The sequence below is a fragment of the Oncorhynchus nerka genome, linkage group LG19 (assembly GCF_034236695.1).
Source record: "Oncorhynchus nerka isolate Pitt River linkage group LG19, Oner_Uvic_2.0, whole genome shotgun sequence".
NCBI classification, from domain to species: Eukaryota; Metazoa; Chordata; class Actinopteri; order Salmoniformes; family Salmonidae; genus Oncorhynchus; species Oncorhynchus nerka.
Genome location: NC_088414.1, coordinates 37,613,986 through 37,628,744, shown reverse-complemented (window position 1 = coordinate 37,628,744; position 14,759 = coordinate 37,613,986). Strand labels below are relative to the sequence as shown.

The following is a 14,759-nucleotide window of genomic DNA, read 5'->3' as shown; positions in this document are numbered from 1 at the left end:
TTTTGTCACAGACGATTGTTGCAGAGTTCTTCTGTGAGTCTAGAGAGGCCGGCCAATCAGAAGCCCTCTAAGGGGTGCTTGGCATAATCTGCTGCCATGGAAACACAACCTGTACAGATGTGGTGAAGTCTGTGGTTGTTAGTTTCTAGTCGAGCCTGTTTCTACCCCAGCTGTTTTATTGTTGCCCTGGCAGAACTATGCAATATGGCAATATTGCACAAGATCCCCTGAAATCTTTTGAAGACTATGAAGTTTAATTCAATTCTGTGCATTTATATCGAAAAAACACTGGTCTATGGTAACACAATATCAAATAAGATACTAGTGATGGAATTTAAAGGAGTTGTTAATTTGGGAATGTCTCTCTTAAAGTAGCAGCAGCACCTGCACCATACTATGGTCCCACCACAATGTGACATAACTCCTCTATGACCCTCAGGTTGACTGAGTCATTGTTGAGTCTGGCTGGTTCCTCTTGAAGATGCAGAAGCATAGTATAGTCCCTCCTATCAGGAGCATGGAGGCAGACCACCTACTGAATTCAGCCAAGTAACCTAAAACACCCAAAATGATCCAGCAGGTATGGGATATTCTGTATCATGTAATGGTACACAAAGAAGAGAGTGGAGAGCTGGAGGATACCAGCCAGGATAAAGAATGTTCCACTGATAAACTTGACTTTGATCCTGGTCCTTTTACTCTTGATGCAGTTACAGCACCTGGTCCCAAAGATGGACCTCATCACTCCTAGAGTTCCCAGGATGTAGGAGAAGAAGGTGATCGTGATCAGAGCCCATATGACCCCACTGGTGGGTCCATAAGAAACTATTAAATAGACAACACAGGGCACTTGGGAGACCATCCATCCAAAGGCTCCCAGAAACATGGCTCAATCTCACTAGGTGGGCAGGAGCTGCACAGTACGACCCCCATAACCAGGAGCAGGGCCGCTGCCTCCCAGCAGATGTAGAGCGAGACCCCCAACTCCCCCAAATGGTGCTGGCCGTCCAGGAGACAGGAGCGAGCACCAGGATTACAGCCAGGATGAAGATCATTCTGGAAATGATCATTGCTTTTTGTTATTTATGTAATTGGTGCACTTGGCCCTGACTATGGAGACTCCCAAAACACAGACGATGATGGCGATGATGGTCATGGCTCAGTCAGCCTGCAGGTTCTGGGTTAAGGCCAGCATGGAGTTGTAGACCTTACACTGCATCAGGTCCCAGGTCAGGTCCCTGGTCCCAGGTCCCAGGTTACATGAGAGGTGACAATGTTGTAAGGCCTACTACACCTGTTGTATTCAGCACATGTGACAAATGACATTTTTAATTGATTTGAAGGTAGCCAGACTGCACACTGGCTCAATTAAATTCCATCACTAGTATATTATATGATCTTATGTTAACATAACCCAGTGTTTTGCAATATAAATGCACAGAACTGAATTAAGCTTCATAGTCTTCAAAAAGTCTTAGGGGATCTTGTGCAATATTGCCATATTGCTAACTTCTGCAAAGGAAACAACGTATCCGTTCAGATGTGGGGCGGTATGTGGTTGACACTTAGCAGAGATGCTAGTGGCATTCAGTTAGATTTAAACTACATGCTGAAAAACCCTTGAGTGTGAAAGAAATAATTTAAGTTTCGATCCATGGACTGAAATGAACTATACAATAGACTAAATTGACGAATGATAACAGTTTCATAAACATGGTTGAAATAATTACACACTATGATTTTGTTCAGAAGGTCCCTGTAACTGACTGTAGGTGTGTGATTAACGTGGTTAACATGAACAGGAAATGCACAGCAGCAACCAGGAAACACTTTGCTATCAGATACGTTTTTAATTTGAACATCTTTAACAGGATTAAACAATCAACCTCTGATTCAATTCATCTCCACTTAAATTCATCCCATTTTAAAGAAGCATAAAGAGAAGTGTCAATACTGGTATATGACATCAGAGAGGAAACAGTCAGAATATGTCCCTTCATTGCAGAGTCTCATCAGTAACTTCTCATCAGGGTCTAAATTAACTGAATATTTGATCACAATATGTCATAAACTCCTCTTTGACCTGTTAAAGACAAGGTGGAACAATAACTATGTTGCTTTAACACCTGTCTGGTCCCTTACAATATTATAACATTGAACACAGTGGAGGCTCTTCAGATTAGGAAGGGGAGGACCATCCTCCTCAGTGAAATGTCATAAAAATGGAAATAGTGAAACATTAAGAAAGTTATCCTTTTTAGATACAGCTGTTTAAATATATTTATATGTCACCAAATCATTTATTAAAAAATACACTGTTTTGCAATGAAGGTCTACAGTAATTTCATCTGCTCTGTCTGGGGTAGCACCATGGTGTATCCGGAGGACAGCTAGCTTCCATCCTCCTCTGGCTACATTGACTTCAGTACAAAACCTAGGAGGCTCGTAGGCCTCACACGGTTCCATAGACATAAATGGTCATTATGACCACTTCCGGAGGAATTCATCCATTCAATCAAAAACTTTTGCTGTGTGAATAGACATGTTTTCCATCCAATCATAGAATTAGTATCAGAGAATGAACCTTGTGAGTTGTATTGGGATTGTGCCACAGAGCATTATGGGGGTTCTGTGTTGAGAGTCTTGGTGACATTGTTGGATAGAGATTAAGAGTGAAAAGTGATAGTCGAGCATTTATTACATATTATTCAATTCAAAAGATTTTTTTCAATTTACAGGAGAGAGGAAGTATATTATAAAATAATTTTCTTGGTTTTATAACTTATAACTTATAACTATTTTTGTGTCCAGTTTGTGAAATGTATTAAAATTTGCCTTGTTAACTTCAATAGCTAGCTAGCTACCAGCACGAGTGTGCAGTTTTCTCCGCCAGAATGGTCAACTCTGGTCGAAAGGTGAGTACAGAGACCCGAAGAACATTGATCGTTCAGCAGGCAGCATGTAAATGCCCACATCAGGCTCAAACTTCTGAGAAAAACCTACATCGATCAAGACGAAGGTCTGTGTATTCAGACTGTGCGACACATCGAGAAAGTAACAGGGATGTTCTCAAGCAGTGTCACGTTCGTCGTATTGATGAGACAAAGGCGCAGCGTGATATGAAGACATACTTCCTTTAATAAAGAAAGAACACTAAATAACAACACGAATATAAACCGAGTGCTGACAGGAAACTACACATAGACAATAACCCACAAAACCAACATGTAAAATGGCAACCTAAATAGGATCCCCAATCAGAGACAACGATAAACAGCTGCCTCTGATTGGGAACCAATTCAGGCCACCATAGACCTATATTTACCTAGACAAACCAAAACCCCATAGATGTACAAAAACCCTAGACAAAAACACATACAGTGCCTTGCGAAAGTATTCGGCCCCCTTGAACTTTGCGACCTTTTGCCACATTTCAGGCTTCAAACATAAAGATATAAAACTGTATCTTTTTGTGAAGAATCAACAACAAGTGGGACACACTTGAGTTTTCCTGGTTAGGTTAACAGATAAGGGAAAAGTCCAGGCCCCAGAAGGTAAAAATTGCCCCCCTGCTCTTGGACCTATGGTGCCACCAGTCTACTTGCAGTTGTCAGTTATCATCAGGTATGCGGAGTAGAGGTCTACCGATTAATCGGATGGGCCAATTAATTAGGGCCGATTTCAAGTTTTCATAACAATCAGTAATCAGCATTTTTGAACTTCGATTATGGCCGATTACATTGCACCCCACAAGGAGACTGCGTGGCAGGCTGACCACCTGTTACGCGAGTGCAGCAAGTAGCCAAGGTGAGTTGCTAGCAAGCATTACATTTATCTTATAAAAAACAATCAATCTTCACATAATCACTAGTTAACTACACATGGTTGATGATATTACTAGTTTAACTAGCTTGTCCTGCATTGCAAATAATCAATGCGGTGCCTGTTAATTTATCATCGAATCACAGCCTACTTCGCCAAACTGGTGATGATTTAACAAGCGCATTCACGTTGCACCAATGTACCTAACCATAAACATCAATGCCTTTCTTAAAATCAATACACAAGTATATATTTTAAACCTGCATATTTAGTTAAAATAAATTAATGTTAGCAGGCAATATTAACTAGGGAAATTGTGTCTCTAAACAGGACGAATGGGTTGAGCTGCAGGTGGACATCCGTTCTTAAGTAATGGTCAACCAAAAACACAGTGGTGAGCTGCAGGATACCAGCCAGGATGAAGAATGTTCCAACGATGAACCTGGCCTTGACCCTGTTACTCTTGATGCAGTTACAGCACCTGGTCCCAAAGATGGAGCCCATCACTCCTAGAGCTCCCAGGATGGAGGAGATGGAGGTTGTCATCAGAACCATCCATATGTCCCTATAGGGGGGCTCAGGAGAAAAACTGAATGGGAGCAATATAGAGAGAGCACAGGGCACTAGGGAGACTATCCATCCAAAGATTCCCATCATCCACCCAAACACTCCCACAGTGATGCCCAGTATGACCCCTCCAATCAGGAGCAGGGCAGCCGCCACCCAGCCGAAGTACAGCGAGGCCCCCAGCTCAGGCTTTCCTTCGATCCACATGGGGAAGTCGATGATGATAAATATTGCTACCAAGGAAACAGTGATGAGGATAAGACTTCCGGCACCAATGAAAAGTATTCCAGCAATAATTATCAACTTGGCCTGAGATGTTTTGTCTTTGATGCAGTTGGTGCACTTGGCTCCGACCATGAAGAATATGGCCCCCAGAACCCCCAGGATGATGGCACTGAGGATCATGGCTCTGGCAGGCTGCAGAAAGTGGTGCAAATACCTCATGGAGTTGAACACCTCACACTGTGTCTTTCCCGTGCTTTGGGTCACACAGCTCATCCACAGGCCGTACAAGACCACCTCTGTGTTGGCAACATTAGCCTGTATGATGGTTGTCACTATCCCGGTAGGGAGAGTACAGACCGCGATGGTTGGTATTAATCCTATGACTCCCAGGGCGATGCCCACGACCTCCACCATTTCTATGATATCCATGCCCATCAAAATGCTGTCTCCTTGACTTCGTCTCGCTCAGCAGATTTGTTCACTCTGAAGCTCGTTGCTGAGGTCTTATGTAAGATTGGAGAGCTGAGCCATTCAGAAGACCTCTATAACTGCTCAATGTTGTGATGTCACTTAAATATGTTGTCATGGAAACATAAATCCTATTAACACAGATGTGGGGCAGGATGTGGTTTCGACCCAAATGTGTTAAAAACTCTGATAAGTTAAAACTCATCAAACAGCATTGTGTAACAATGTGGAATGTTGAGATCCAACCTACAATAAACCAATAATTACCAAATAGGGATAATTATAATATAATAACTATCCAAAAATGTTGTAGGGAAGTGATGAAAATTGAAAATTCTCATTTTGAGTTGGGCTAAAGATATAGTAAAACCTGTTTTAGTCTTCCCTCAACCCAATCCTAACCTTAACCATTAGTGGGGAAAATGCTAAACTGACCCAAGATCAGCACTCAAGACGTGCTCCTCCAAACTATTCAGTCCTTCTGTAATGCCATATCTACGGCAGATGTTTTTGAGAATGTGTCTCGCACATAGGCCACAATACAACTGACAGGAGCCTAGTATTTTGTACAGAAGTGTAAATGTTATGTGTAAAGACCTGTAGGCCCACGTGAGCACCAGTGCCATGGAACAAGAGATGACATTTATTAAATTTAGCTTGTGACCCCATCCTATTTAGAAATATTATTTTGGTTTTAAAAATCAGATTGCTTATTTTTCATTTCATTTGATTAAACACCAAGCATAGCCGCCACTCCCATCAATGAAAGCTTTTTTTGTCCTGCCCAATGCAGTCACATAATGTACCATTGTGTTAGATTTGTTAAAATAGAACCCTAGGATATGTGAAGTCCTTTGAGGTGAAGAGTAGTGCTTTACAAATGCAGATGTTTGTCTTATGGTTTAGCAAAAATTACGAATAAAATCTCCTGCAAAGACAGATGAACAGAGAGCAGAAAGGGGTAGTTATAGACAGGGTAAAAGACAGGGGAGTAACAGACAGGAGAGTAACAGACAGGAGAGTAACAGACAGAAGAGTAACAGACAGAGGAGTAACAGACAGGGGATTAATTGACAGGAGAGTAACAGACAGAGGAGTAACAGACAGAGGAGTAACAGGCAGGAATTGACAGGAGAGTAACAGACAGAGGAGTAACAGACAGAGGAGTAACAGACAGAGGAGTAACAGACAGGAGAGTTACAGACAGAGGAATAACAGACAGGGGAGTTACAGACAGAGCAGTTCTAGGGATTACCTTTTTACTGATGAACCAAACTGAACCCAAAGGCACACAGTGTGTATGTGATCACATGATCACCATGATACCTGCACATGGACTCAGCACTGGTACCCTGTGTAAATAGCCACGTTATCATTGTGTATTTATTCCTCGTGTTATTATTTTTCAATTTTTCTACTAAACCATTTCTCTCCGCATTGTTGTTTGTGAAGCATGTGACAAATAATATTGTACTTGATTTGACTGTGCTGGATGACACGCCCTGTATCTACATTCCAAATGGCACCCTATTCCCTACATAGTGCACTCCATCCAGAGCCTTGGTCGAAAGTAGTGCACTATATAGGAAATAGGGTAGCATTTGGTACACAGCTACAGCATCTCTCTTCTCTTCACTATCTGTCTGCATTCCAGCCATGCTGTAAAACAGGTTCCACACACATCATATTTACACAGTCCAGAGATGAGGAAAGAACAGTTCACTGTTGTTATAGAGGGTTAACAGAAGTGTCTTACATGTCTGCAGTCATGGATATATAGCTTTGTTATATGTTCTTAAAATACAAATATAAATGTTTTTAAAAACACTGAATTATGTTGCTGGTTCAATTCTAAACACTAAGTTAATTGAAGTACGAAGGCAGCAAATTTGAAAAAGAACAGCAATTATATTGGAATATGGTTGAAATGTAATGGAGTGTGGAGGGCTGCATGTCGTCAGGGAAGAAGAGGGAGGTACAGCACCTGTGTACACCTGAACCAGTATGACCTGTTCCTTGAACTTCATCTGTGTGGGTTTATATGTTCATTCACATTTCTAAACAGATGAAAGGATTCAAACAGCACCAATACTTACTTAGTCATTTACCACCTGACAACAGACGGATTGGTGAACGAAACCGCTGCAGGGGTTGTTTTTCAAATGTATTTCATTTTTAAAAATTTAACCAGCTAGGCTAGCTGAGAACACCTTTATTTAACCAGGTAGGCTAGCTGAGAACACCTTTATTTAACCAGGTAGGCTAGCTGAGAACACCTTTATTTAACCAGGTAGGCTAGCTGAGAACACCTTTATTTAACCAGGTAGGCTAGCTGAGAACACCTTTATTTAACCAGGTAGGCTAGCTGAGAACACCTTTATTTAACCAGGTAGGCTACCTGAGAACGAGTTCTCATATACAACTGCGACCTGGCCAAGAGAAAGCGAAGCAGTGCGACACAAAACACAACACAGAGTTAATAGAAAATATAATGTCTATATACAGTGTGTGCAAATGGCGTGAGGAGGTAAGGCAATAAATAGGCCATAGTAGGTTTAAAGATATTAGGCCTTCTTCACCACACTGTCTGTGTGGGTGGACTTTTTTAGATTGTCAGTGATGTGTACGCCGAGGAACTTGAAGCTTTTCACCTTCTCCACTGCAGTCCCATCGATGTGGATGGGGGCATGCTCCCTCTGCTGTCTCCTGAAGTCCACAATCAGCTCCTTCGTTTTGTTGACGTTGAGTGAGAGGTTGTTTTCCTGACACCACACTGAGTTCCCTCACTTCCTCCCTGTAGGCTGTGTTGTCATTGTTGGTATTCAGGCCAACTACTGTTGTGTTGTCTGCAAAGTTGATGATTGAGTTGGAGGTGTGCATGGCTACACAGTCATGGGTGAACAGGAAGTACAGGAGTGGGCTGAGCACGGGGCCCCTGTGTTGAGGATCACCATAATAGAGGTGTTGTTTCCTATCTTCACCACCTGGGGGCAGCCCATCAGGAAGTCCAGTACCCAGTTGCACAGGGCGGGGTTCAGAACCAGGGCCCCGAGCTTAATGATGAGCTTTGAGGGTACTATGGTGTTTTAGGCTGAGCTGTAGTCAATGAACAGCATTCTTACATAGTTATTCCTCTTGTCCAGATTGAGTAGGGCAGTGTGCAGTGTGCAGTGTGCAGTGCGATGGTGATTGCGTCGTCTGTGGATCTATTTGGGCGGTATGCAAATTGAAGTGGGTCTATGCTGTCAGGTAAGATAGAGGTCATATGATCTTCATGATGACAGAAGTGAGTGCTACGGGATGATGGTCATTTAGTTCAATTAGCTTTGCTTCCTTGGGTACAGGAACAATGGTGGAAATCATGAAGAAAGTGGGGACAGCAGAATGGGATAAGGAGAGATTGAATATGTCCGTAAACACTCCAGCTAGTTGGCCTGCGCATGCCCTGAGGATGCGGCCATGCGAGGGTTAACATGCTTAAATGTCTTACTCACGTTGGCCACGGACAACGAGAGCCCACAGTCCTCGGGAGCAGGCTACGTTGGTGGCACTGTGTTATCTTCAAAGCTGGTGAAGAAGGTTTAGCTTGTCCGAGAACAAGACGTCGGTGTCTGCGACGTGGCTGGTTTTCCCTTTGTAATCCGTGATTGTCTGTAGTCCCTGCCACGTAAGTCTTGTGTCTGAGCTGTTGAATTGCGACACCACTTTGTCTCTGTACTGACGTTTGCCTGTTTGATTGCCTTACAGACGACATAAATGCAATGTTTGTATTCAACCTTATTCCCAGTCACCTTGCCGTGGTTAAATGCAGTGGTTTTGCTTTCAGTTTTGCGCGAATGCTGCCATTTATCCATAGTTTTCTGTTTGGGTAGGTTTTCATAGTCACAGTGTGCACAACATCCACTATACACTTCCTGATGAACTCAGTCACTGTGTCCGTGTATATGTTAATGCTATTCACCGAGGCTGAACCAGACTGGCCTCTGTACTGTGGAAAGTCCATCACTCCCGATGTAAACAAAGCACAGGGCACTATGGAGACAATCCATCCATCTCCATGCCCATCAAGATGATGGCTCCTTGGGTGCATCTCTCTCTACTGCACCTGCATTTCCTGGAAGAACGAGGATGTGACTTAACAAAGAGATTCCAGAACAGTGGAGATGTTATACTTCCAGAGAAGATCCTGGATTCTACAGGCCTAGAGCTTCAGTCTTTGCAACTTTAGTTCAACAACAGCAGATTGTTCAACGTTCTTTTGTCACAGACGATTGTTGCAGAGTTCTTCTGTGAGACTAGAGAGGCCGGCCAGTCAGAAGCAAGCTAAGGGGTGCTTGACGTCATCTGCTGCCATGGAAACACAATCTGTACAGATGTGGTGAAATCTGTGGTTGTTAGTTTCTAGAGGACTAGTGAGTTTCTAGTCCAGCCTATTTCTACCCCAACTGTTTTGTTGCTGACCTGGCAGTTGTAAGCATTATGGCAATGTTGCATATGCTGACTTATGACTTTTTTAAGACTATGAAGCTCATTTCAATTCTGTGCACTTATGTTGAGAAACACTGGGCTATGGCAACATGATATCGTAAAAAGATACTAGTGATGGAATTTAAGTGTGTTAAGTTGGGAATGTCTTTCTTAAAGCAGTAGCAGCAGCACCTGCACCATACTATGGTCCCACCACAATGTGACATAACTCCTCTATGACCTGTTGAAGACAGGGCTGTTAGCGGGAGGTTGATTGAGTCGTCGTTGAGTCTGGCTGGTTCCTCTTGAAGATGCAGCAGCAGAGTATAGTCCCTCCTATCAGGAGCATGGAGGAGGACCACCTACTGAATTCAGCCAAGTAACCCAAAACACCCAAAATGATCCAGCAGGTATGGGATATTCTGTATCATGTAATGGTCAACCAAGAAGAGAGTGGAGAGCTGGAGGATACCAGCCAGGATAAAGAATGTTCCACTGATAAACTTGACTTTGATCCTGGGCCTTTTACTCTTAATGCAGTTACAGCACCTAGAGTTCCTAGGATGTAGGAGATGGAAGTGATCATCATAGGAGCCCATTTGACCCCACTGGGGGGGGGGGGGGGGGGTACATAAAAAACTACTATATAGACAACACAGGGCACTAGGGAGACTATCTATCCAAACGCTCCCAGAAACCTGACTTCAATATCACTAGAGGGTAGGAGCTCCACAGTATGACCCCCATTATCAGGAGCAGGGCCGCAGCCTCCCAGCAGATGTAGAGCGAGACCCCCAACTCCCCCAAATGGTGCTGGCCGTCCAGGAGACAGGAACGAGCACCAGGATTACAGCCAGGATGAAGATCATTCTGGAGATGATCATTACTTTGGCCTTGGACTTTTTGTTCTTGATACTGTTGGTGCACTTGGCACCGAATATGGATACTCCCAGTACCCAGAAGATGATGGCCATGGCTCTGACGGCGGCTGATCCTGGGTTAAGGCCAGCATGTAGTCGTAGACCTGACACTGCAACAGGTCCCAGGTCAGGTCCCAGGTTACATGACAGGTGGCGATGTTGTAAATTTGTAAGGTCTACCTGTCCACCTGTTGCATTCGGCACGTGACAAATTGAATTTGATTTGAAGGTAGCCAGTCTGCACACTGGCTCAATTAAATTCCATCACTAGTATATTTTATTATCTTATGTTACCATAACCCAGTGTTTTTCAAAATAAATGCAGAGAACTGAATTAAGCTTCATAGTCTTCAAAAAGTCTTAGGGGACCTTGTGCAATATAGCAATATTGTTAACTTTTGCCAGTGAAACAACCTATTCATTGAGATGTGGGTCAGTATGTGGTTGAGACAAACTTGAGGGAGACGCTAGTGACATTCAGTGAGATTGAAACTACATGCTGAAAAACATTTAAGTTTGAAATAAGTAATTGTAAGGTTGGATTCATGGACTGAAAGTAACTATACAATAGACTATATTTACTAATGATAACAGTTTCTTGGACATGGCTTGAAATAATTCTACATTATGATATATGGTTCAGTCAGAAGTTCCCAGTCACTGACTGTAGGCTTGTGGTTAATGTGGTGAACATAAACAGGAAATGCACAGCAGCAACCAGGAAACACTTTGCAGTCAGATATGTTTTTTATTTGAACATCTTTAACAGGGTTAAGCAATCAACCTCTGATTCAATTAATCTCCACTTAAATTCATCCCATTTTAAAGAAACATAAAGAGAAGTATTAATACAGGTATAGAACATCAGAGAGGAAACAGTCAGAAAATGTCCCTTCATTGCAGAGTCTCATCAGTAACTTCTCATCAGGGTCTAAATTAACTGAATATTTGAACACAATGTTTCATAATCTCCTCTTTGACCTGTTAAAGACAAGGTGGAACAATAACTATGTTGCTTTCACACCTATCTGGTCCTTTCCAATATTCTAACATTGAACAGATAGGATTGAGACCATTTTTCATCATAGAATTAAATATAAATTCACAATTATTGGATCCCCATTATGTTTGTAACAAGAAAGTACAGCTTCTGGCCCAGATGTTCGTGGGAGGTTAATATACAGTGGGGAGAACAAGTATTTGTTAACCTGCAAAATCGGCAGTGTTTCCTACTTACAGAGCATGTAGAGGCCTGTAATTTTTATCATAGGTACTTTTCAACTGTGAGAGATGGAATCTAAAACAAAATTCCATAAAATCACATTGTATGATTTATAAGTAATTAATTTGCATTTTATTGCATGCAATAAGTATTTGATCACCTACCAACCAGTAAGAATTCCGGCTCTCACAGACCTGTTAGTTTTTCTTTAAGAATCCCTCCTGTTCTCCACTCATTACCTGTATTAACTGCACGTGTTTGAACTCGTTACCTGTATAAAAGACACCTGTCCACACACTCAATCAAACATACTCCAACCTCTCCACAATGGACAAGACCAGACAGCTGTGTAAGGACATCAGGGATACAATTGTAGACCTGCACAAGGCTGGGATGGGCTACAGGACAATAGGCAAGCAGCTTGGTGAGAAGGCAACAACTGTTGGCACAATTATTAGAAAATGGAAGAAGTTCAAGATGACGGTCAATCACCCTCAGTCTGAGGCTCCATGCAAGATCTCACCTCGTGGGGCATCAATGATCATGAGGAAGGTAAGGGATCAGCCCAGAACTACACGGCAGGACCTGGTCAATGACCAGATTTTCAGAACGGATGGAGGGTAAAGTTGCCCCTAGTTGCTGATCTTGGGTCAGTTTAGCATTTTCCCCACTCACGCTTACAGTTAGGATTTGGTTGAGGGAAGACTCGACAATGTCTAAATCAACCTCCCGCTAACATCTCTGTCAAGAAGCTGAACTTTCTTGTTATAAAAACCATTGGGATCCGGTAATTGTGATTCTATATTTAATTCTAGGATGAAAAATGGCCTCTATCCTATCTGTTCAATGTTAGAATATTGGAAGGGACCAAATAGGTGTGAAACAACATAGTTATTGTTCCACCTTGTCTTTAAAACTTGGTTCCTGCGGGACGGTTGCGCTAACGTAGGCTAATGAGATTAGCATGAGGTTGTAAGTAACAAGAATATTTTCCAGGACATAGACATATCTGATATTGACAAAAAGCTTAAAATCTTGTTAATCTAACTGAACTGTCCAATTTACAGTAGCTATTACAGTGAAATAATTCCATGCTATTGTTTGAGGAGACTGCACAGGTTTGACCATGAAAATATATTAATAAACAAATTAGGCACATTTAGTTAATTGGATCAGTCTAGAACTTTGCACATACACTGCTGCCATCTAGTAGCCATAATGTAAATTGCACCTGGGCTGGAATAATACATTATGGCTTTTCTCTTGCATTTCAAAGATTATGTTACAAAAAAAAGCTGTACCATCTTTTACCAGATCTAATGTGTTACATTCTCCTACAGTGGCTCCTCCGTTAAGTTGCGAGCACTGCGGGACGTAGAGCTACCCACCGTCGTAGCTTCATTGCTCCAGAACACCACAAAGGGGAGTTAGAGCACTCATTATGCATTTGGTTCCCAAGGTTTTTATATGAGTGGTTCCAACGATGAATTTTGATGCGAGCCAACCTTGCCTGGTGGCGTTCTTCAAAGAAGATGGCTGACAAAACATTACAGTGAAACCAAATGTAAGTCGTTATAACGAGTCAAGCAAAACATGTAAAATTGAGAGGAATATGTTAATGTAGAGACAAACGTTTGTGCATATTTTTTCGTCAAAGTATATTTAGCAAGTATTTAGCAAGTTATGACTAATTCCCCGAGCTGACAAGGTACAAATCTGTCGTTCTGCCCCTGAACAGGCAGTTAACCCACTGTTCCTAGGCCGTCATTGAAAATAAGAATTTGTTCTTAACTGACTTGCCTAGTAAAATAAAGGTAAAAAAATAAAAAATAAATGATAATAAAAAATAAAAAAATGACGGTTCACCCAAACAGCTGATATAACCTAGAGGATTTAGGGAGAAGGGGGAGAGGGATGAAGTGAAGAAGAGAGACTGTCACGATCGTCGTAAGAAGTGGACCAAAATGCAGCGTGGTATGTGTTCATGATGATACTTTAATAATAGAATGCACTGAACACTGAAATACAAACTATACAAAACAATAAACAAATAACAACCGTGAAGCTATTAAGAGCACTGTGCTGACACAAGCAACTGACATAGACAATCACCCACAAAGTGCCCACAGAATATGGCTGCCTAAATATGGTTACCAATCAGAGACAACGATAGACAGCTGCCTCTAATTGAGAACCAATCTAGGCAACCATAGACATACACATTACCTAGAAAGGTATTAGCCCCATAAACATACAAAACCCCTAGACAAGACGAAAAACAACATACATCACCCATGTCACACTCTGACATAACCACAATAACAAGGAAAACAAAGCACACTAAGGTCAGGGTGTGACAGTACCCCCCCCCCAAAGGTGCGGACTCCCGGCCGCACACCTAAACCCATACGGTGGCGGGACGTGGACCCCACTCCACCATAGTCTTAGTCCGTTTTTGTGGCCTCCTAGGAACGGCGACCCTCCTAAAGGGCCCCACTGGACTGAGAGGCAGCTCCGGACTGAGGGGCGGATCCTGGCTGACTGGTGGCTCTGGTGGATCCTGGCTGACTGGCGGCTCTGGCGGATCCTGGCTGACTGGCGGCTCTGGCGGATCCTGGCTGACTGGCGGCTCTGGCGGATCCTGGCTGACTGGCGGCTCTGGCGGATCCTGGCTGACTGGCGGCTCTGGCGGATCCTGGCTGACTGGCTCTGGCGGATCCTGGCGGCTCTGGCGGATCCTGGCTGACTGGTGGCTCTTGCGGATCCTGGCTGACTGGCGGCTCCTGGCTGACTGGTGGCTCTGGCGGCTCCTGGCAGACTGGCGGCTCTGGCGGCTCCTGGCAGACTGGCGGCTCTGGCGGCTCCTGGCAGACTGGCGGCTCAGGACAGACGGGACACTCTGGCGGCTCAGGACAGACGGGAGACTCTGGCGGCTCAGGACAGACGGGAGACTCTGGCGGCTCAGGACAGACGGGAGACTCTGGCGGCTCAGGACAGACGGGAGACTCTGGCGGCTCAGGACAGACGGGAGACTCTGGCGGCGCTGGGCAGGAAGAAGGCTCTGGCAG

The 14,759-nt window shown here is 43.3% G+C and overlaps 1 protein-coding gene across 1 annotated transcript; it reads right to left on the bottom strand.

The window, feature by feature from the left end:
• Positions 1-1,827: 1,827 nt before the first annotated feature.
• LOC115147084 (claudin-4-like) lies at positions 1,828-9,409 on the bottom strand. Its single transcript, XM_065004922.1, has one exon. The coding sequence runs from the start codon at positions 5,047-5,049 to the stop codon at positions 4,111-4,113; it is 939 nt and encodes a 312-aa protein (XP_064860994.1). The 5' UTR covers positions 5,050-9,409; the 3' UTR covers positions 1,828-4,110.
• Between the last annotated feature and the right edge of the window lie 5,350 nt (positions 9,410-14,759).